The sequence below is a fragment of the Silene latifolia genome, chromosome 10 (genome assembly GCF_048544455.1).
Source record: "Silene latifolia isolate original U9 population chromosome 10, ASM4854445v1, whole genome shotgun sequence".
NCBI classification, from domain to species: Eukaryota; Viridiplantae; Streptophyta; class Magnoliopsida; order Caryophyllales; family Caryophyllaceae; genus Silene; species Silene latifolia.
This window is the reverse complement of record NC_133535.1, coordinates 2,610,587-2,636,088: the sequence shown is the minus strand read 5'-3', so window position 1 is coordinate 2,636,088 and position 25,502 is coordinate 2,610,587. Positions and strand designations below refer to the sequence as shown.

Below are 25,502 nucleotides of genomic sequence, written 5' to 3'. Positions count from 1 at the left end.
ACAATCAAAAGCAATTTAACAGTTAATGTATTAATTACCCCCTTTTAACATGATCCTAGATCCCATTTACACTAGATTAGGAGTTTAGCTACACATGCTAGTAATAGCAACAATAATATTGAAGGCAAACATAATTGAAAGCATAAATAAGATGAACAATGAATTAATTGTGTAAACTAGAAATTTAACAATAACTAAAGAAAGATTAACTAGGTTTGTGACCCGTGAAATTCACGGGTTTATTTGTTTTAGTTTTGATATTTTTATCGTATTGTTAATATTTGTTCGAGCAATTAGTTGTTGATCCATTTAAAAATATTTTTGAAATACATAGAAATTAGTTAGTTAATACTTTATTTCTTTGACAACTCTGGTTTATTTTTTAAAATCAAATACTGCAAGTGACAATGTGGTAATTTTGAGAAACTTGACAACGGAGCAATGACAAAGACGACTCATTATATATACGTGTGTTTTACTCCGCAGTATAGTATAGTGAGTTTTTTAAATATTAAAAGTTGAAACCATCCGTATATAATAAATTCCGTATGGAAAATTTTTTTATGACGTCTTATAAGATTGTAAACTCAATACCTCAATATAGTCATCTCCAAATTATTTTCAAACCTCTCCATCAACCTCTCATAGAAATATCTTTGAAGTCTTATCACCACGTGCATGCTTCAAATATTATTTACATCCGAAAAATATTTATTATATCGACAGAAAAATATTAGATACGATTCAACGGTACGGTATCTACTCCATGTATTACGAATTAAATTTTAATTTCAATTGCTCAATAATCTAAAAAACTATATTCCCTAAATTCGAATTCCAAAAGGTTCATAAATTTTTTTAAGTTCCTTATTACTATTTCAAGAATTTGATCCATCTCTTATTACACTTATGTCCACGATCCTATATAAAAATAAAAATAGTATTAAAGACTATAAAATAATGTATCCCGGTTTTGAAAAAAAAAAACACATAAACTTAAAAATATACGGATTAGAATTTAGAAACCATACTATTTAATATTTATCTGAAGGTTCACTTTCGCTTCCTTTTAGTACGCTTCCTTTTAGTACATGCCTTGATAATAGTTCAAATGAAATGAAAAAGAAAAATATATGTTAGAGATGATTATACTCATGAATACAAAAATACAAATTCAAATAGGTTGATCGGGAAAGCATAATAGTAAAATTACACAACAATATACGCTTAATAACAAATTTAAAGAAATATTATAAGATCTCCATTTTGATATCAACGATCATCTTATAATGGTTAAAAAAGCATAAACTACTTAAAAATGTAAAGTAAATTTTATAGAAAAACAATCAAAAGGTGGGAGTTGGAGAAAACTTAAATTGGAAGAGAAAATGACATAATTAAAATGACTAATTATTGTCATGATGGTTCAAAAAGTAATTTGTGAAATTTTAAAGATTTTTCATTCAATTATTTGTACTTATTTATTTACCATTAATTATGAGTAGTTTTTTTTTTTTTTTTTTTTTTTTTTTTTTTAGGAAATTATGAAAGTAAGTTTTTTGTATTATTCCTATTTTGACAAAAAAAAAACACATAAAATTTAAAACATACGATACGAAGTAGAATTTAGAAATTATACCATTTAATATTTACCCAAAGGTCCACTTTCGCTTCCTTTTATTACATGCCTTGATAATAGTTCATATAAAATGAAAAAGAAAAATATATGTTAGAGATGATTATACTCGTGAATACAAAAATACAAATTCAAATAGGTTGATCAGGAAAGTATAATAGTAAAATTACACCACAATATACGTTTAATAACAAATTAAAAGAAATATTATAAGACTTTTATTTTGAGATTAACAATCATCCATTACTTATCAGTTTCTACCTTACGTTTTTTTACCTTTAATTTTACCTCAGTTTCGTGCCTTTTATATTTCTTCCCTCTTCAGATTACCCACGTGATGGTTTGTCTTATCTGCATTCACATACGTTTCATGGTGCTTTAAAGTTATATAAAAAATACATTGACCAAAAGATAAAACATCAATCTGGCAAAAACTTGACAAACAAATCAAAACATTGTCACATGTAAGTCACTTAAATTAAACCAACTGGAAAACACGAATTCAAATATAAAGCAAACGATTCATAAAACCAACATTATAACAAACTAAAATACTTTATTGGACACAGCAACAGCAACAACAACAGCAACAATAATACTCGACAATAATACTCAATATAATCAATATAATCAAATAAATAAATTAAACCATAAAATACAATCCACAACTTAGAAACTCATGACAAATAGGCATATTTTAAATAAATAAAGTGAATAGAAATTATTATAGGTATTGTAGGTTTTATAGTCATTACACAACCATAAATTCCCATATTTTAATTTATTTTGTGGTATTATTAAATTAGATAATTGATTGCCGAGGACCCCAAGAGATGAATTTAATAAGACAAAATATTAATGAAAATTATGGGTGTTGAGTAATATAAGGAGTTTTAATAAAATTATTAACATATTATATTACAAAAAGTAATTAAATAGGAAAAAATTTTAATTAATTTGGTGTGTGTTAAGTATTATGAAGAGTTTTAATCAATTTATTACCATGTTTAATTAAACAAAATAAAATAGGAAAATGTTAATAATGGTGGTGTTCAGTAATATGAAGAGGTATAATTAATTTATTAACTGGTTTTATTACAAATTTTTTAAAAACAATGAATTAAATAGGAAAATGTTAATAATGGTGACTGTTTAGTAAGATGAAGAGGTTTAATTAATTCCTTAACATGTTTTATTACAAAAATTTCAATTAAAATTTCAATTTTAATTATAAATTATGAAATTTATTAACATGTTTTATTACAAAAAATTCAATTAAAATGTCAATATTAATTATAAATTATGAAATTTGATGTAAATTTGTAAGGGTTATATAAATTTTGGAAGACAATATATTTAGTATACAAAATTAATTTAAGAATAATGATAATATCCTTTCATATTATAGATATAAGTGAATTAAATTAATTTATAGATAAATGATTTAAATTAATGTCATGTAATAATAAATTGATAATCCATGTCACATTAATTCGCCGTGTCACATTAAAGATATGCAACATCACATTTAAATATGCCACGTCACATTGAATTTTAATCTAGGTGGCTTTTTGGATCCTACGTGGCTTTGTCTAGGTGGCGTTTATTTGTCATTTTAGGGTAGCCTTTTAATTATATTTTATAGATGAATACCGTAACTAAAGTATGTAGATCTGGAATCATTGTGTAAATAAACTAAGTTTAAAGTATTCTAAGAGAGTTTTTAATGTAAAAGAGGCGTAACTAGGTAAATAAGACGTAGAAATCCAATAGAGCACGAATTGGGTATTTATATAAAACATAAATCGACTTTAGGAAATTGCGCGGAAATTCATCAGAACGGGGTATACTCGATCGAGTATAGGGCACTTGATCGAGCACACACCCACTCGATCGAGTGTTCTCCAACTCCAACTCGATTGAGGATCCTATCTTTTCAGCTATTTTCTTCGTGTAATCTTCTTCACTTCTCCTCCATTATTCTTCTAGATTTCCGTGCCATGCTCAGTGTAATCCTTTATGTCATTTTCGCGGGGCTCCATTTCATTCTTTTGCTCCACAAATGCACCATTCTTGTATTGAATACCCAATAGCGGAAGTATTGACATTCTAATGTAAATTCTTATAAATAATGTATTTTAGCACGAAAACCGTATCAAAAGTAACTAAGGGGAGACATATTAATGTATATAAATGTGACTCATCAAGAACTCTTAGAACGACCTCAGACACGTAGTAGAAAAAACGGGAGAAATAGAAACACGAGCTCATTGGGCCTCAACGCACCTCGCCCCGCCAGAGCCAACCTCTTGCAAAATCGACGATCTCCATTGGGCCGAGCTCAAATTGCGAATAGTGAGACCCAACTAGCAAAAACCAGCCCACACCCCCATCCGGCTTGGCCCACCAACCCCCCATGTGTAGGCGGGTTGGTTAAAGGCCATCACATCTCGAAACCCTAGCTCCCATCTTGCACATCTTCAGCCCGTGGTGTGGCCTCGGGCTCACTCCCTCACCAAACAACCCATACCCTACCCGACTCGACCCACCTAGCTCGGCTTGATGTCTACCTGTAGTTGTCAAGATTATTCTGATTCTTGTCTCATTGAAGACGGATAATGTCATTCTCACAATATTACAAGTGGAAGAGCAAATATGGTGTTTCATTTAATTCCCACTTAAGTTACCACTTACATATTGTGAAAGAGTACTATTCATTTTCAACTATAACGTCCATCTTCAACTAGAATTTGTGACTTGGTTAATACTTGGGGCCATCTTAACAAAGTAGTAGGTACCATATAAGGCTGTAAAGTTTTACTTGTACACTTGCTCCGTATATGGCAAATTGTCTCGATATTTAATGCATGAATACATGGACATATCACACACCACGTACACTGTTGTTTTCATAAAGTTGTCATGTACAGAGTAAATGTTGTCTTCATTACATGAAATTAAACAAAATTGGTTCTTCCTTGACATAAAACAATGAAGAACACACATACCACCAACACATCAAAGATAACATTATACTTGTTACACTTGATAGTATTATTCTTCTTAACAACAACTACCTCTCTTTCACAAGAACAACCACACATTGTCAAGTCCTTGCCTGGCTATCCTGGAGATCTTCCATTCACCCTCGAGACCGGGTACGTTTTGTATTGCTTAACGTGTATTAATACGTTTCAACATGTAGTCAGTGGTGGAGCGAGGGGCTAGTAAAAGCGGTCGCGGTCGCCCCCTTGAAATTGAAAAAACCCGAAGTTTTTAGTTAAATTTTCGAGCTTTTTCAAATTTGCTTTATGAAATTTCTCATTCTCCCCTGCTGAGATTTTTCGCCCCCTTAACGGGAAATCCTAGCTCCACCACTGCATGCAGTAGTTATCCGACATTTCGTTTTCTGTAGTCAATTAATAAGAAATTGGCTCTGAGAGTCGTGCTGCTACCATGTAAACATCTTATCTTTACTGTTACCCAAAAAAAACTCATTAACTATACACCAAAAAAAAAACTACACGTGGTGCAAGTAAGACGGACATGTTACCATATATGGAAATGATACATACAGCCCTAAAGGCTGTATTTAATTTAATGTAACTAAAAAGGAAAGAAAAACTTAAATTAAGCATTAATGATATCAATTTACGCGTAATTGTGTCATAAATTCCTAATTTAATTCCATTTTGGGAAGTAATTTAGTTTTTAAATACAGCCCTTAAGACTGTATTTATCATTACCATATACGGAAAAGGATCGTTTAACAGCGTAATACCGTCTTATTCTTATATACGGGTAATTTGTGTGTAGATATATAGGAGTTGGGGAATTGGAGCAAGTGCAACTATTCTATTACTTCGTCGAATCTGAGAGAGATGTTGGAACAGACCCTCTATTGATTTGGCTTACCGGAGGTCCTGGTTGTTCTGTTCTTTCCGGCCTAACTTTTGAAACCGGTTAGCTTTTTTATTTCATTTCTTTCCAAAACTATTAATTTGCCTAAACCGATTAGTTATTATAATATAAATTTAATACATTCTGATCTGAATTATTTGTTTACCTTTGATTAAAAATCTCTTATAAGTATTTAAAAACACAAATTCTATTATAAGAGCGTTGTACGTGTCACGAAAAAAAAGTGATCACTTTTTTATGTATAGTACCCATTTTTGGGTAAATAGCGACAACTTTTTAATTTGAAAAATGACCATTTTATACAAAGTGATCACTATTTTATATAAAATGGTCATTATTTCTCAAAAATGGTCACATTTTGAAAAAAGAAAAAAAAAATCCTAAAAGAGAACCTTTAAATTAAAAAAAGGTTATCAAATGATTGGGCCGAGCGTCAAATAGATTATATGACATGTGAAAATAGGGCAAATCGCAGAGGATTGCTGGCAATTTGGCATTATTGCCTCATGGTCTTCAAATCGAGGTCAATAAATATGTTGGACCCACATTGTTTTTAATACAGTATGTGGTAGACATTCAATAGATTTTGTTTAAGATAGTTTTATTTATATAAAACGGATTCAAATATTAGCGGATGATGATTATGTACTACGGAATATGGAGTATAAAGCTTCAATTAGTCTCGCTATAGATGGATATATTCGTTTATAGCTATAAACGGGTCAAATATTTTTAAAATCGTAACATTTTTAGGCCAACTATGTAACTTGCTGTTTGTCTTATGCGTAAGGTGGGTGGATATAATAGACGGATCCCCCGTCTATAATGAGAATTTGTGATAAAACTTTTACCGTTTTCTAGATCACTTGTCAGTTGTCATGTCATTTTTTGATATCGAAAATTCTTATTTTAGACAGCTACTTCAGACGGACATATATCACCATTTTATGGGTAAATATAGGTGTTGTTTGGTCAAGCTTAAAAAGTGCTTTTGTAATTGAAAAAGTAGTAGCTTGGCCAAACATGGTAAATTAGAGAGTTTTAAAAGTGCTTTTGAGAAGTCAAAAACTGATTATTCACCCCAAAAGGAGAAGTAGATATTTACTACTTCTACAGTTCTACTTCTACTTTTTACATAAAGAACCAAATAAGTAAACAAAAGTTGTATTAAAGTAGTTAGGCCAAACATATAAATTTTGTGAGAAACCGCTTTTACAAAAGTATGGCCAAACAACTAAAACTTTTCCGAAAAGTAACTTGTGAATAAACTCCTTTTAAATACAAAAGTATGGCCAAACAACTAAACTTTTCCGAAAAGTAACTTGTGAATAAACTCCTTTTAAAAAGGAAAAGTCATTTTCCATAAGCAAGGCCAAACAGCACCATAACTATATTGGTACAATCGTTATTACCGCTTATAGTAACTTGTTTTTCAATAATGGTTAATTTGGCTGTAAAATGAGTATAAAATCCCGTCTTATTGCTTCAGACCAAAATAACTCGTCTGAAACAAGATCAACTGTTTTAATAACTGTTTTAATATTTAATCGCCTGTCTTAAAGTTTCGAACGTATACGTAACGTCATAAACAAGAATTTATGGATACACATTATACTACATTAGTTACCCTGCGTACCCCTAGTATTTGGCTTCATTTGGCACGACACTTCAGATAGCTTATTTGATAAAAGTAGCTTATTTGACCAAAATTTCAGCTAACTGATTTTTTTTCAAGTGTTTGGTAAGTAGCTTATTTGGTCAAATAAGGTACCTGAAATGAAATGTTACCTCAGGTAGCATTTTAGAAATCAGATACCTAAAATGACTTATTTTCCATTTTTTACCCATTTATTCTATAATATTAAATAATTTTCATATCCTTTTACATCACTTTACCAAAATCAGCTACCTTTTCAACTAGTTTGCCAAACATCTATATATATATATATATATATAAAAGAGAGTTTTTTTGAGCGATCTGAGAGCGTCCACATCATCAAAAATCAATTTAGGAAAGTATAATTTTTGATGTAAAAAATAAAGTGGAGAATCTTTTAATTATTATAATATGTATATTTCCTAAATTATATTCAAGTCATATTTCCAATTTTTATATCAAACTTTTACATTTCATTTGGCAAAAAAATATCGTTAAAAAAATTATGAAAATAATATAATTAGCTTTGTGTTAAAAAATGCTATCATTAGAGTATAAATTTCATATTATTTGCACATGTCAAAGATGGTGTACTTCTTAATACGTAAAATTGTATAACTTTTAGTATGTTTTGTCCCACATTGGAAAATAAGTAGGTGTGGTGAATATACTACATATAAATAGTAGAATTGTCCCACATCGAAAGATTAGTATAAGGTGATGTGATCCTATGATTATAAATAGGATGCATATTTGGAACTTATGTATTCACCAAAAATTTTGGAGTCTCATAAATATTGTTTTAAAGAGCTCTTAAGATTTTCTATCGTTATCTACGATATGATATAAAAATAAAGTGGAAATCGTTGGGAATTACTCGGGAAAGAGTTAAGAATATGAACAAGAAAATCAAAAAATAACTAAAGGTTGAACAAGAAAATCAAAAAATAAAAGGTTTTACTAATGGTAGTCTCCTGACACAATACAAAACTAAAGATTTTACTAATGGTTGTCTTCTGAATGCAGTAATAGAGCTTTAATGAGTAATAGAGCTTTAATGAGTCGTTATATGTACGATGTAGAGATCCATATCTAATGATCGAGACTAAGTGGTTTTTACCTTCAAAGAAAAATAATATGTATACAATAGTGGTTTTTTAAGAAGAAACATGTATTTCTTGGTATGTTATATCTTTCACATTGAAAAATAATGTAGGCATTATGAACATACTACGTCTAAATAATTAAATTATGTATCTCACATTGAAATAATAGTATACGGTAGGGTGATTCTATAAATATAAATAGGAGGCATCCTTGAAACTTAGATATTAATCCAAAATTTTTTTGATATAAAAGATATAGACTTTTTAGTATGTTATATGTCTCACATTGAAAAATAATGTAGGTGTTGTGAATATATTATGTATAAATAATAGAAATGTCCCATATATATACATTTTCTATATTATATTAAAGTGATGTTTATTATTTTGATATAAAAACTTTATATTTCATTTGAAAAAAAATATCGTATGAAAATTATATAATTAGATTGTGACAAAAAAATGCTATCATTAGAGTGTATATTGTATTGTATTGTATTTTCTCATTATTAAATCGGGTTGATCTCAAAGTAGGTACAAAAAAATGGTGTACTTAGTAGTTAGTATGTTACTTGTCCTACATTGAAAAGTAACGTAAGTGTGGTGAATATACTATGTATAAATATTAAAATTGTCCCACATCGGAAGATTACCGTAAGGCATGGTGATCTTATGATTATAAATAGAAGTCATAACCCAAAATCTTTTGATTCCCTTAAGTATTGTCAGAGATAACTCTTAAAAGAGTTTATATTACTGTTTCTACAATAATGATTTCTAACCTAAGTTAATGTTTGGAAAATCTTTTAGTTATTATAATATATACTATGTATTTCTTATTTTATATTCAAGTGATGTTTCTAATTTTCATATAAAAACTTTTAAATTTCAGTTGACAAAATAATGTCGGTAAAAAAATTATGAAAATAATATTATTAGATTCATGGTAAGAAATGCTATCATTAGAGTATATATAGATTTCATATAATTTGCACATATTAAAGATGGTGTATTTCATAGTATGTTATATCTCCCACATTGAAAAATAATATAGGTGCGATAAATATACTACATATAAAAAATAGAATTTTCCCACATCAAAATATATAGCATAAGGTGGGTGATTCTATGAGCATCCTTGGAACTTAGGCATCAACCCAAAATCTTTTGAGTCGCTTAAGTATTGTCTTGGAGAGCTCTTAAAAGTTTATATCATTATATTTTCTACCTATAGAATTTATATATGTCCCATATTGAAAAATAATGTAGGTGTGGTAAATCCGTAAATATACAATGTTTAAATTATATAGTTAGAATTGTGTTAAAAAATATTCTATCATTAGAGTATAGGTTCTTATTATTTGCACATATTTTAATTATGATAAAAAAATAGAAAACAAACGTCAATGGTAGCATGTGTAATCTATCAAAGTTCAAGGTTGCCATGAGAAATTTCCAATATTATAATGATATAGTTAATTAAATTTGCATTTAAAAGAGAGATATCCGTACCAATAAAATAATAAAGGGGGTATTATTTTTTAATTGTTATTTTATTGCCACGCCATCAAACTTAACGTCCATTTAACAGCCTTTACATTAGAGGGTACCATGGGCAAAAAAATGGAACCTCAAGGGTACCATGGGCAGATTTTTAAAAGTTGGGGTAACATGGAAAATCTAACAAAACTAAGGGGTACTACGGGAAATTTTCGTATCTCAATTATTTTAATTTTTTTTTTTTGAAGAAAAACAACGTACAAATATTAATGGAGAGTACTTGATCATATTATTAAATTTAAATATAACTACTCCCTCTGCCTTTTAATTTTCTTTCCATTTCTCTAATATATGTGAGGAGTATTATAATGAAATGGGAAGAAAACAGCAAGCCGGAGGGAGTATTAGATATAATGAGTAGCAATTGTCTGTATTCGGTATTCGAGATCTGGTTGGATGTCGAACTAAGTGCAAAAAAGATGATGTAATTCTGAGTATGTTATTTGTCCCACATTGAAAAATAATGCAGGTTTGATAAATATATATTACGTATAATATTAGAATTGTCCCACTCAGAAAAAAAATCCAATTTTTGTGAATATATTACTTATAAATAGTAGAATTGTCCCACATCGAAAGATTAATATAAGGTAGGGTGATTATATAATTATAAATAAGAGTTAACCCACGTATATATTAATTTTTTTTTTTTTGAAAGAGATATTTTAATAATATGTAAACAAATCATTAGACATATAATGTAAACATTAAACGCTTATAACGTTTTTTTTTGCATTATAAATAAGTTAATTACCCCGTTGCAACGCACGGGCATTCAAACTAGTATTTTTATATAATCAGTTACCTTATCAGCTCCTAATTTTCAGCTACCTTATCAGTTACCTTTTCAGGTTTTAGTTAACTTTTCAGTTTTCAGTTATCTTTTCAGGTATTTTTGCCAAACAGAACCTTTGTGTTGGACTATGTTTATTTGTTGTTGTGATTATTGAGCTTTTAAATGGAGTTTTCATGAGAAAAAAATTATACATCTAGATGTATAAAAGTATTGTATGATTATATTAATTTTTATTTATATTTTTTCTGAGAGAAAAAATTTTATTTACATTTTAATTGCTTAACTTTTATACGAAATTTTAATTGAGTTTATATGTTTTGTGCCCAATTACATTTTAAGTGTTAAGCTTAATATTCACATAAATGCATGAGGTGATAAATTTTACAATCAAATTTTTTTCAAAAATTTACCATAATGCTTGAAAACTATTTCATCAGTTGTATTATAAGTCTGTATAGTTTATGAAATGGAGTTCTCGTGCTTTTAAATGGTGAATATCTTATGCTTGGATTTCTTATATAAAAACGGACTATATAGTCCTTTTATCTTTTCAATTTTCATTTCATTTTGTTTAGGAGATGTAAGAAACTAAGAATACTAAGTAAACTAGTTTGATCCTCTAGAGTATGACCAATTTTTTAGTTATTTTATCCTTTCGGATAATAGAGGTGAGTTGTCGAGTAGAACTGTAGAAGCCACCCACTTTCAAACAATCTCGAAAAATTTGGAGAAAAATGTATTATTTTTTCTATTTTATTTTTCATACATTGCATTAATTTTTTATATTACTCGTACGTATTAATCTATTTTTTTAACAGGTCCTTTAGTATTCAATCTTACCGAAAGCAGCTTAGAATCAAAGATACCTAAGCTCCAGCAAAATCCAAATTCATGGACAAAGGTAAAATAAACTTAATATTTATTTTTAATGGTCTCATAATTAAATGAAAAAATATGGAGTGCTAATAGTAAAAGTTTAAGGGTTTCTCATCGTCATGAAAATAATAGATTGCTAATATGGAGTGCTAATTTCAATACTTAAGAATTTTTAAGAATAAAGTTCTTTCTATGCCATGTCATATTACGGCAATTTCAATACTTAAGAATTTTTGTTTACAATGGAAGAACTTAATATAAAAGTTCTTAAATGAAATTTACTTAAAAATGGACAATGTTCAAGTGTTTTTCACATTTTACAAAGCTAATTTATTGGTTATACACATTCCCATATTTAAAAACTTGGTTTTTATTTTAGAACTTATTCTTAAAAATAAGAACAACTTTTCAATGCAATAGAAGAACTTTAAAAATAAGGTTTTTAGTGATAACCCCAATGTTAAGAACTACTATTGTTATTGCTCTAATAGTAAAAGTTTGAGAAGTTTTCTAAGTTAAACGGTCTAAACCAAAATCAATTGTACACAAAAAAACATACCGTTTCTCAAGGGCGTCTTATCATCGACACAGTCAAATTTAACATTGTGTTAAAAGGTATTGGTGTTTTCGCGACTCATTTGATAGCGGTATATACGATTATTTCTAATTACTTGTTTTTTTTTTTTTTTTTTTTTTTTTTTTGATTAGGTAAGAAAACTAGATTGATCCTCTAGGGTATGACCAACCTATCTCATCCTTTCGAATGAGGGAGGTAAGTTGAAGCCATCGGCTATCAAACCACCTCGAAAGAGTTGGACATGAATGTACAATCGAAGCCATGAAGTCAGCAACCTTGTTGGCTTCACGAAAGCAATGTTTAATTATCACTTCATCAAAAAAAATGAAGGTTTAATTTCACATCCTTGATAATACTAGAAATTTCCCAGGGAATTTGCCAAGTACCTCGAATTGAGTTAATAACACATAAATTATCACACTCCACAATTAACTTTGAGATTCCTAAGTATTTAGCTGCTAAAATACCTTCTTTTAAAGCGAGAGCTTCCGCAACTAGGATACTATTGGATCCGCACTTTTTTGCTCCCAACAAAACGACTTTACCATTGTGATCTCTTATAGAATATCCTAAAGCAGCTTTATTATCTTCTATTCTCGATCCGTCAAAATTTAGCTTTAAGAAACCGTTTCTAGATTTTTCTCACCAAATTTCTTCCTTACTAGAGTTGTTTCTAGCTGACTCTTCTATCTCGGGATTATTGAGATTTATAATTACTTGTTGTGAGCAGGTTGCTAGCATAATTTTTGTAGACTCTCCAGTAGGAACCGGTTTTTCCTATGCAACACATAATGAAGCATCTAAGAGCAATGACACTTTGCAAGCTGCTCATATTTATGATTTCTTGAGAAAAGTAAGTTATTTTATAATTTATATGACTTATTAATCTTTGTGTAAAATTATTGTACATGTAAAATCAAGTTTCGATCGATTATAAAGTAAGGTAGGTACGGAGTATATAATATTAAATTGCTGATTGTCGACTATTGATGTTCATATTAATTTAACAATCTAGTGGATTTCAATACGTGAGAAAAAAAATAAATTAATTTGTAGTGTTATTTATTTATTTATGCAGTGGATTTCGAAGCATCCCAAGTTTATGAATAATCCTTTCTATGTCGCCGGTGACTCATACTCCGGCATAACGATCCCAATAATTGTTCAAAACATTATACAAGGTAATTTTAGTACTCCATTATTTTCTAAGCAAATTCTTCGTCTTACGGAGTATTAAACAATAAAGCGATTTAAATAGATAAATCAGAAAAAAAGTAAAATGTATAAAAAAGACAAAATTTTTATCCAATTTACTTATATGGCCTGTGAGATTTCATTTGATCCATTTTAGGAATATGTCCAACCAATATGATCGTCTCAAAGAAGGCCAACTTCTTCTTTATCAGAAAGGCTACATGGTTAGGTACTCGAATAGTCGTATTTATACGAATAGCCAAAACATAATTTAAGTGAAATAAAAAAGAGAAACGCATTCTCATTACTCTCACTAATCTGGCAAAATTGGCTCGACCCGAACAACCCGACATGACACTCAAACTAGGAACCCGAGCATGACCCTTTGTAGTACTCCACTGAACCGAATACGTTATTCGGGTGGGGTACCCCGTTGATAGGCTTAAAATCTAACTAGTGCTTAAAGCTATTGAAAGTACTACTTGTATTAACAAAGTGCACTTTCATTTTTAGTTATCAATGCGAAAGAACTCCACTATTAAGCGTGCTTGGCTGAGAGTAGTCTTAGGATGTGTGACCTCTTAAATACTTCCCGAAATGCGCATGAGTGAAAACAAAATGCACTTAAAATAACCCGTGTTGATATGTGGGCCATGTACACAGCCTCACGAGCTACTGTGAGTGACCCGCTAGCTCCCGACCCTAGGTTTGGGCCGAAGTGTTACCCCTTCACCCAAATAAACCCGAATCAACATCACGAGGTCCGAATGTTTATTGTTGCAAGAATCTATTATTATGATGAACTTGATAATAATACCGAATTCGAAATGACCGGAACCAACCTCATCTTACCCCATCCGAATCCAAATCAGTTGACCTATTTGCCAGGTATCCGGTATCCCGAATATAGGTGTATACTTAAAAAATTGCGCCAAATTACTGGCGATCTAATTGCGCAAAATTGAAGCAAATTAGGGTTTGTTGCTTCCGCTTTAGTTCAAATTGGGGGAAAAGGTTAGCAATCTGAATTTTTGCTTGATTTTCTTTCATTTCTAATTTCGTATTCCTGATTCCATCATTTTAGATTCTAGGGTTTTAAGCAATTCTAATTACTACACAAATTGAGTTATTAAAGCTTTTGGAGTACCATAATTGGTACTAATACTAGTCTTTTTGATAAATTGTTCCATTTAAAACCCTAGAAATGGATTAGATATTTAGATCTTAGTTTTTGATTGTATTAGTGATCAAATATTCCCTATTTTGCTAGTATTTTTGCCTGAAGCCTTATAATTTCCAAACTATGCATAAAATTGGGGAAGAAAATTCAAATAGGAACAACATTTGTTTTTTTTTCCGCTGATTGGGATTGTTTGATTTAAGAAAATGATTGGAATATTATACGGAGAGGTAAACAAGTTCCAAATATGGAGTAGTTTGTTTTGGTTCTCTAATTGGGGTTGTTTGGTTTAAGAAGACGAGTGAAATTTGATACGGTGAGGTATGTATTTAGAAACTCAACACCAAATTGGGGAACAAAATCCAAAAAGTAACAACATATGTTTTCTTTCTTTAATTGGGATTGTTTGGTTTAATAAGACGAGTGAAATTTGATACGGGATCTTGGGGAGGTATGTATTTAGAAACTCAACACCAATGCCATCTTACTTGGGGAAGCGAGCCTAGTGTCATCTTACTTGGGGAAGCGGGTCTGTACCTATCTAATTGGGGTTGTTTGGTTTAAGAAGACGAGTGGATTTTGATACGAGGAGGTATGTATTTAGAAACTCAACAGCAAATTGGGGAACAAAATCCAAATAAGAACAACATATGTTTTCTTTCTCTAATTGGGATTGTTTGGTTTAATAAGACGAGTGGAATTTGATACGGGGACTCGGGGAGGTATGTATTTAGAAACTCAACACCAATTGGGGAACAAAATCCAAATAAGAACAACATATGGTTTCTTTCTCTAATTGGGATTGTTTGGTTTAATAAGACGAGTGGAATGTGATTTCAGGAGGCGTTGATTTTGAACCTTAACCCAATTTGTACGTTGTCCCTAAGTATTGTCTTAGCATCATATTTGGAATTGTGTATCAATACCCTTCACATGACATGTACATGGCTTGTGAGTTCTAACTTGTGATTTTTCTGGACTTTATATTGTGATGCTTTGTAAAAACTAGCATAGTTACAGAAATCTGTTTTGTTTTGTTTACATAAGATATACCTGCAATATGTATTACTGAGCATTACACTTTTGCAGGAAATGAAATTGGTCTGAGCCCCGAATTGAATTTGAAGGTATTGTTTATGAGTGCATATTGCCTATACTTAAATCTACAAGTTTTTAGGACTCGCACGATTTCAAAAGTATTTGGGGGTAAAACAAATTCAAATCTCAAGTATAATGATCAACAAATTGCTAATGTCGACTCTTTTAATTCATTGGCTAAGAGTTCTGTAATTTCTCAAGTTGTGCATTAGATTTCTCTTGTTAAATTACAACATCTGCAAATCTTCCCTATTCTGGAGTATGGATAAGAAATTATTTTAGACTAAAGACACATTTTTCTCTTTAAAGAATGACTCTATTTTACTTTCCGAAAAAATATGCGAGTGATCTTACTTGGTTTATGCAGGGGTATGTTATTGGCAATCCAGTTTCAGAACGCGATGCAGATGCAAACGAAAAATATAAGTTTGCACAGAGGGTATCTCTCTTATCTGATGAACTTTACCAGGTACTCCATTTGTTCAAGCATCATAAACTCATATAATGTTTTTTGAAGTGTTAAGTTCACGAATGAGCCTAGGCCAATAGGCCATACCCGAAAGGATGAAAGAATTCACTTCATAACCAAAAAGAGCACATTGCACTGAATTCGAAAAGTATTCCCTTTATTCTAGAAATGTTGTGAACTTGTTCAAATGGTTGTAGGCTTGTAGTACATAGTAAAACGGGAGAGATATAAGATTTTGTGAGTTGTGACGAGTTTTCAAAATTTCAAGTTGAACTTTACTTTCAAAATCTTAAAAGCTCATCATATCGCTATAAAGGAAATTTTAACCAAAAGTGACCGTTTTCTGAATTAGGTGTTACTTCGGTTTCGCAATTATGATTTTGCTGAATAAGAATATAAATTTGGAAACTAATATTGTGATTTCATACTTGAATTTTGCACCTAAGTAGTTGTGTTTTATGTTTCAGTCTGCGGTGATAAGTTGCAATGGTGACTTTGTGAATGTGGATGCAAATAATACCAAGTGTTTACGTTATCTTCAAGTCATGGAACAAGTAAGTGGCAATGAGATATCCTCCATATTCGTCATATTCTTATGTCATATTTATTTTCTAACCTCCTTTCATGAAGGCAATGGTTTGAGCACGACCATGTAGGGTTTCATTATAAGATCACCAGACTGGAATTGATTTTCGCTGGTCTTACTGAATACTTCCTCCAATTCTTTCGAAATTGTAACATTTTTCTATTTTAGGCCTATTTATGGAACAACCATATTTCTATTTAGATCATGTTTTTTTTTGTATAAAATGACATTACTTCATTTGATATTTGTGCCAAAAACAATTTTGACTTATTTAATAAGACGGTTTAATAACAACTTATTTTTCTATCAACAAACAATACTCACTTAAACAATTTTGACTTATTTTTATCCCGCTTATCATTATTATCAGGTGATCTTATATACTCCTTCAATTTTAAACAGACGGGAGCCTCGTCCTTTAAAATTCTACTTACAAGAAAGACAAATAGGGCTCATTGGCTTAAATGGAGGGAATAGCAATTTGTGTAGCAAGACTATATCTGTTTAACTTAAAAAGATCGTGGCTACTTCTTAACAGGACATAAAATCCATCAATGGCGGTCAAGTGCTAGAACACAGGTGTCAGTATATGTCCCCAAAGCCAGTTAAGAAACTCTCACTACACAAATACTCAAAGAGATATGCTCTCCTTGAAAAAGGCAAAGGCTGCCGGGTATTTTTCTAACCTGTAAATTTATATTTGTATTGTTTATTATGTTCGTTCGATGTTTGATATTTATTATTCAAATATGTCGACAAAATATAAGGTTATGGCTGGAAAAGTTTTCTAAATTGCTGTAAAAGGAAGATGGAAGCTCTATATACCTTTTGTTTGAATAAAGGTATTTGGAGAGGAAACGGGTCGAAGGAAATGAAGGGAGACAACTTCCCTTATTTAGTTAATAAGTTGAGTTAGGAGTTTAGAGGGAAAACACTCTTGCTTCATTTCCCATCCCCTCCTCCCTTACCCTCCCGTCCACGGCTCCACCCCCTCTTCTTCCCTCTTCTATTTGTTTCAAAACAAAGGGCTGTAGGTTTCTCTTCGAAAGGCTATATCGTTTCCTAGATGAGCTTAGTTACCTTTTGGATTGATCTATACAATTTACCACTGAACAAATGACTTAATGCTCAAAATGTAAAGAATTTAGGCAATGACATTGGTATATTTTTCGAAATAGATAACTCGAAGTAACCCCTAATAACTGCTCCATGCAGTTGCTTATTAAAGTGATGTTAGATGTAGGACATCCTTTGAAAGCCTCTGACAATGAGGGAATATGGTGCTATTTTTGTGCCATCGTTTAGCCATGGATAACTTAGTTCTCTTCATTATATTGCTTCAGTAAGGGAAGTGACAATGAGGGAATATGGTTAATGTTAATGACTTGGAGAAGACTCAAAGTGTCGCTTGTGCTTATGTGTCCGTAGAGACAGTAGACAGGGAGACGTTGAGTTTGTGGTGGTGTTAGGTGGACAGGCAACTTATCTCTTACAATGGACATCACATTTGGTGTTGATATTTCGGGGCAAGATGGGAGTGCGATCTTAACCTCGGTTGGAGTTTATGGTTGACTGTAGGTTTCTAATTAATACTCCCTCCTATTCACAATAAACCTCTCATTTCATTTTGACGCAAAAATTAAGAAAACACACTACCCCACCATATAAATAAATTTGAACCACACAAATACACTACCCCACCATACAATTAAATTTGAACCACACAAACACTTACCAAAAAAGGAAATAGGGAAGTTATTGTGAAAAATTAAGAAAACACACTACCCCACCATATAAATAAATTTGAACCACACAAATACACTACCCCACCATACAATTAAATTTGAACCACACAAACACTTACCAAAAAAGGAAATAGGGAAGTTATTGTGAATAGATGGAAATGGAAATTGGGAGTTTTATCCTGAATAGGAGGGAGTATAAGACACGGAAAATATTTCTCTTAGTTGTTACTTGTTAGGGTTCGATGGTAATTGGAGATACTAAGACTACAGTAGAAAGGGGTAGAAAGGAAGAGCTGTCTCTTAACAAGAAAAATTGATCGATGCCTTTCCGGACGTCCTAGATGATTTTACCCTTCGTGATCTTGTTTGTGGTTTGACTATAAAATTGGGCTATCTAATTTGCTGTTCACTAAAATGCGTGATGATAGTTTATCAGTCTTTTCTTGTTGGAGAAGCGTCTAACTGAATTAGAGGTCTCCATTAGGAGGGGCTGTTTAGCTCTACCTCTTTGAACTACGCGATGCTTTCTGCCGCAAACCTGGGTTCTTTTCCGACAAAAATGTGTTCTAAATTCTTTGCGTAAAAAGACGGACCATACCAATTTGGTCTGCTCATCTTTTCGACTCAATTCTGTCGCAGAAAGTTAATTTGCGGTGGATTTTCCAGTCCGTCACAAACTTCATCGTAATAGTTGTTTTTCTTTTAGTTTTAAATAGAAAAAGTGCAATAAATATTTTATTTGTAAAAGCAGAAATTTTTTGCCTGCCCATCTTTTGATTTCCCAGTCTGCAAACCTGGAATTTGTTGTGATCTGGAATACAAACAAGGGATTTTATGCCCTTTATTTCCTCCTATTCATCATTTATTTTCATATTTTGATTTCCTACATCTTTTGAATGGCATTTACATTCTTCTTTTGTACTCCTTTAACAACATGACCTTGACAATACGTTTTACTCAGATTCTATATTTATGTTACTAGATAGATCACGGAATGTTTTCTTCTCATCCGATATCTGAATCTGTCAAACAGGATTATTATCTGCTCACTTACTCGTGGGCTAATGATGATCAAGTAAGAGAAGCTTTGCACATTCGAGAGGTATGATGGACAAGTTTTGTATTATGTTATTACGAGTTACGACCCATTGCTTGTGGCGTATAATCAAAATTCTTAGGTGGTTGTTTTCCAAAACTTGTCTGTAACATTTTTTTGAGCTCAAAAAGTAAGTACGGAGTACATGTTTGTGAGATACGTTTTTGAGTTCTTTCAAGGATGCTACAATGTTGACGGGTTTTGTACTCAAATTATGGTGTACACACTCGATAATCTTACCAATTAAGTGATAACTAAAGTTTGGTGAGGTAAGTCTGTACATCAGACTGATCAAAGTATATTTAAAATGCACAAGTGCCCCAATGTGGCAATGTGGCAATTTTAATGTGTATTTATAATACCTATGGAATTTAAACCATGAACCCTGATCATGACAATCACCTCTTATGACTTTACCAGCGAAGATGGCTGATAAATGCCTTACTAGGTTTTCCTCCTTATTCTAGACAGAAAAGCTTCATATTGGATTTATGTGATGACAAAGTGAACTTAAGAAGTAAAAAACAATTTCAGATTGTAGAAATATTTTTTTCCTACAAAACCTATGTTTCGAAATTATATTTTTATTATTTGTTGTGCAGGGAAGCATAGGTCGTTGGGTTAGATGTAATTTTAGTATACCATATGAGACAAATGTTCAATTTAGCTTGGAGTACCATAAGAATATATCAACAAAGCCTCTCCATGTACTAATCTTCAGGTAATTACTCTTTATTAGCGCTCACATACGCGATCCTCTGTATTGTGCTTGTCATGTAATTCAAACTTCAAAGTTCCGTTAATAATTTGATCCTATAATCCTGGTTACTGTCATCGTTCCTATATTTGAGTGTCTCACGTGTGAATCCTAAGCTTTTATAATGTCGATAAATAAGAAATGTGTCAAGCAACAGATGTTTTTTTATTGCTAATTGATTATTCCTATAACTCGGGTTTGAAGAGATATTTTTTTGCTTCTTGTCTGATTTTTATTTTATTTTATTTGAGGCACTATGGTAATGTTATTGTTGTGTTGTATTTGAAGTTTGTCCGATCCCTTTGCGGTTGAGGGGGTTAACTAAACATTTAGCTGTGAAACTTGCTACTCATATAACTTCGCCTCTCATTTATTGCAGTGGTGATCAAGACATGGGTGTCTCATATTTGGAAACACTTAAATGGATCAACGAACTACAAATTCCAACTAGTGATGACTGGAGACCATGGTTTGTTGATGGTCAGGTTGCCGGGTAAGTACGTCTTTGTTACCATCTTTATTGGAGACTAAGGCCCTGTTCTTTCTGGCTTATTTGCAGCCAATTTCAGTTCAGCTCTATTCAGTTCAGTTCAGCTCCATTCAGTTCAGCTCAGCTCCATTCAATTCAGTTCAGTTCAGCTCCATTCAGTTCAGCTCAGCTCCATTCAGTTCAGTTCTAAAAAGCCAGAAAGAACCGGGCCTAATTCTCGAAATGGCCATTTTAACCAACAATCGTGAGACTTTTATGAAACGATTTTACACGTGAGATCAACCTAAATATTTATGGAATTATTCATCTGATCACGTGTCTTAGGTTGATCTGATCTGACATGAAACCTCGCAATACAAGTTTTTTGATTATAAAAATTATACAGGGTCCTCTTAATGTCTTAAGATTTCATTGTTCTTTCAGATATGTCACAGAGTTTTCAATTTCTTCAAGTTCTCCTTACCAATTAGCGTTCACTACGATTAAGGTAACAATTCTGCTGGCATATTTATATAAGTTCAGATAAAATGATCGTTTATCTGTTGCATTAGACAAAGCCAATTACAGTATATCTTAACAATTTACGTAGGGTGGAGGTCACACTGCTGCGGAGTATAAGCCTCGAGAATGTCGTGCTATGATTGAAAGATGGTTGTCATTGAGCCCTTTGTAACTTTGTAAGTGTGTAACAATTTGCAATGTCTTATACTTCCTCCGTTTCAATCATTTCCTTACCTTTTTTATTCTCTGTGGAAAGTATTTTGAGACATAGAGAGTAAGATGTAATCGTGTTGAATAAAATCCCTCAGTTTAGTTGAAGGACATATTTTCTCATTTGTACCTCTTAGGTTTTGGGTTTTCTTACTTGTATATATCCTTAATATTTTGGAATCCCCACCTATACCCCTCAATTCCTGTCATTAGTCTCAAACGTGACCTAATTATAAACTCACGTTAAGTGCCCCGTCAATTAGCTGATGGGAGTGCCAAGGCTAATGTTTCACTAAAAGAATCATGCCTAGGCCCAGCACGACACAACCCACATATGCTCGAACTATGACTCTTGACCCACTAAGTGGCGGGCTGGCACGTACCATGCAATCTCCATACTCTAGACCGGGTAAATGCGTCAATCGGGTGTAGGGTTCGGGTCAATTTAGGTTGGGTCAATTTCGAGTTTGCAAACTTCGGTTGAGGTCGCGCTGGGTCATTTAGCGTTCATGTCATGTTCGGGTTAACTGTATCAATTTATTTATAGATAATAATCAATGTGCAATAATAAACATTCGTGTCGGGTTATATTGACCAGGTCAATTCGGGTTCGGGACAAGCTCGGGTGATGAATACGGCTGTTGGGTCGGGTACGGGTACGGGTACGGGTCGAGTTATTCGGGCCTGTTCAATTTTGGGTTTGCAGACTTCGAGTCAGGTTCGGTTTGGTTCGGCTCGGGTTGGGTCATTTTGGCTCCGTGTCATTTTTAGGTCAACTATTATCAAGTTATTCATGGATAATGATCAGCATGCAACAATAAACATTCAATCCAGGTCAACTATTATCAAGTTATATTGGTCGTGCCAAGGCCATTTCTTAGAATTCAACACCACCACGGCCTCCAGTCCTCCACCCAAACATGCCCATCCAATACTGCGATGTCATTTTGAGGCGGTGGCACGGTGGATCGACAATTTGTTACTATTATGTATCGTGTGCACAAAATAGTTTTACATGAGATTTACTCATGTATAAAATTACTTGTCACCACCTTTTCAACACCAACCTAGACAAACTCTAGAGAGTTTAAGACTAGTAAGTAGTAACAACCAGAGGCCCGGTTCGTCCAAACCAAAATGCCCAAAGCAAGCCTTCTCAGGGCAGGCCTTAGACAACACGGTTCGACTAGCCCTTTCCTCGTACCGATTCGAGGTTAAATTAGCTGATCTTGACTCGTTAGCGGGTTGTCTCGGCCCGGGATCACCTCTATTAATTAACTCTGGCAATAAGAAAGACTTCTTTGTAATTAACCATGAACCTCTATTACTGCTTAACCACTCGCTAAGAAATATAAAAATAGACAAATAAAAAATTTAAGTTTGCCGAAACAACAATTGAACGGAAATGGATCACAAATAATGCTATACAGCCAGTTGTATAATAAGCATTGTACAACCCTATACATTAATCCGAACTTATGTGTAATTTTGCTGAGTTTTGTAAGAGTGTATTTTTTTTTATGTTTAAGTGTGTGAGTTCAAAAACTTTATAGCATAGCTCAAATTCTTTTAAACAAAACTCGAAAACTTTAGTACATAGCTCGGATTCTGCATCATACAACTGCATACAACAGGTTGTATAATCTACTCATTGGAAATGGATCCTCTCCATTTCCTTTATCTCCATTTTCTTTCACAATCTCTTTAAATAATAATTTCCCCTTTCACCCTCATTTTCCCTTATCTTTATGCATAAATTTAAAACCGTTAGATGTTGTCCAAATGCAATCCGAACCATTAATAGACTCTTGCCTCCCCATTTCTTTTTAGGAAATGGAGAGAAAATGGGCTCCAATTGAACAATACTCCCTACGCCTCTCTTGTTTGTTTATCATTAATTAAAATATCTTTATAAAAAAATAAAAGAGGTAAACAAACAGATAAAGTAGTTTAGTAAGTAGATTATACATCCGATTTACTACCACTAGTTGTATAATTTATGAGCATTAAAATAAATTTTTTGAGTTTTGTTTTAAAAATTATGAATTTTACTATAAAATTTCTGAGTTTATTCACTTAAACTAAGCTCAAAAAATTACAATAAAACTCAAAAACATTACATATAACTTTAGTTAAATTTTAGTTTTTTTTTTACTTGTACAAAGCAATGCTTCATCAAACTGCTCCCAGAGTCCTGGATCACTCACTATGAAAGAATACATGATGTCAGCACTCCTATACAATCCATAGACTCCAAAATTACCAAACAAAAGGATGGCACCATTGAGATCTTTTTCAAAAAAGAACCAAATGAAAAATCGTGTCCACCAATTTTCTGTACTGAAATAAATACTATCACTCCACTTTTCATTACAACTTCGATCCTATTCAACTTAGCTTGTGTTTGTAAGCTCACAAGCCTCTCTATTTATACTACTCAAGGGAGGTTACATGATAAGCATGCCACACACACTTGGCACACCTTTGTGCTACACCTTGCACTACACCTAAGACACTTTGCTAACTTATTTATCTTACACTTAGCACCTATGTAGTGTTTACACCTAGCATACATGTTTACTACAAATAATTTACCTTAATGGTAAATTTAGATTATTTATTTACATTTACATTTATTTGTCTTATTCTACATTTGAAGTAGCCAACTTTTCTTCCAATCCTAGGTGATGAACCCGTTCCTGCAAAAAGTTTTACCTAAACCTAGCAAACTTTACCTAATCCGGCCCGACCCAATACCCAAGCTAAGGACTGAATTTGACCTGCTGTAACCTGGAATCCTGGATGGACCACCAACATCAATATAATCCGACTCGAATATTTATCGTTGTAAACTATCATTATTATCCCTAAATAATTTGATAATAACAAACCCAATAATAACCCGAGTCCCAAACACGAATTGATCCGCCCCGAATTCCTCAAACCCCAAATCACCCGGCTCAAACTGACCATCTTTAACTCTATAAAATTGACCCGTTTGCTACGTCTATCTTTCACCCAACTCAATTTGTGGACATGAATAAACCAAATCATTCATAGTACATTAGTACCAAGAGTTTTGGGCCAACTTCCTAACGTTGTACCTACTTCATACTCCGTACTCAATACTCCCAGTTGTAGTTGCCGTCAATTGTTGTCTTTTGGTTTTGAAAAAGACCAATAAAAGAAGAATGAGCCAATTATAAGATAATAAGTGGACTAATTTGAGTGTAAATGATTAAATTGCTTATCAAATGCAATCCTAAAATAGAAAAGACAACAATTAACTGAGACAGCCTAAAATGAAATAAGACAACAAATAACCGGGACCTAATTGGTATGAGTATTGAATGCAAGAATGAGTGGACATAACAATAACAAGTTGATTCAATCTTCTTCAAAATATTCACGAGCTTATTGTTATTTTGTTACTTGTAACTAAAATAACTGAAAAAAGGAAATGAAGATGAAACTATACTTGTTTCAATTGATATTATTGTTCTTATTAACAATCTCTTGGTCACAAGAAAAATCACACATTCTCAAGTCCTTACCTGGTTATCCCGGAGATCTCCCCCTCACCCTCGAAACCGGGTACGTTTTGAATACATTTCGAGTTTTTATTATGTTTAATACACGGTTTTTCGGGATTCCATGGTCCCGGAACAAAATTCTCCGGAAATGACATAGAAAGTTCCTCGGGTCAGATAAAGCGGCCACGCGAAATTTGAGTACCAACGGAAGACATTTAGGGGTGCCAGTATGCCATAAACCAGCATTCGTCGAACCTTGGATAATCGTGAAAAATCTATTAATGCTCGTTATTTGAGGGTGAAGTCGAATAGGTTAACTCATGAAATGAGCTCGGACGCGTGATTGAAAAACAGGGAGAAAAAGAAACAGGGTCCGGTACGACCTCCCGAACGGCTCAAATTGAAGTGTATAATACACGGTTTTTCGGGATTCCAAGGTCCCGGAACAAAATTCTCCGGAAATCAGATAGAAAGTTCCTCAGGTCAGATAAAGCAGCCACGCAAAATTTGAGTA

The 25,502-nt window shown here is 32.4% G+C and overlaps 1 protein-coding gene across 1 annotated transcript; it reads left to right on the top strand.

The window, feature by feature from the left end:
• Positions 1-4,538: 4,538 nt before the first annotated feature.
• On the top strand, positions 4,539-21,578 carry LOC141604692 (serine carboxypeptidase-like 7). Its single transcript, XM_074423145.1, has 14 exons — positions 4,539-4,794; positions 5,453-5,598; positions 11,495-11,577; positions 12,860-12,982; positions 13,208-13,310; positions 15,593-15,630; positions 15,969-16,070; positions 16,538-16,624; positions 17,195-17,329; positions 19,435-19,503; positions 20,100-20,218; positions 20,634-20,747; positions 21,168-21,231; positions 21,334-21,578. Exons 1-14 carry the CDS (start codon positions 4,628-4,630, stop codon positions 21,415-21,417), a joined length of 1,434 nt encoding a protein of 477 aa, XP_074279246.1. The 5' UTR covers positions 4,539-4,627; the 3' UTR covers positions 21,418-21,578.
• Positions 21,579-25,502: the final 3,924 nt, after the last annotated feature.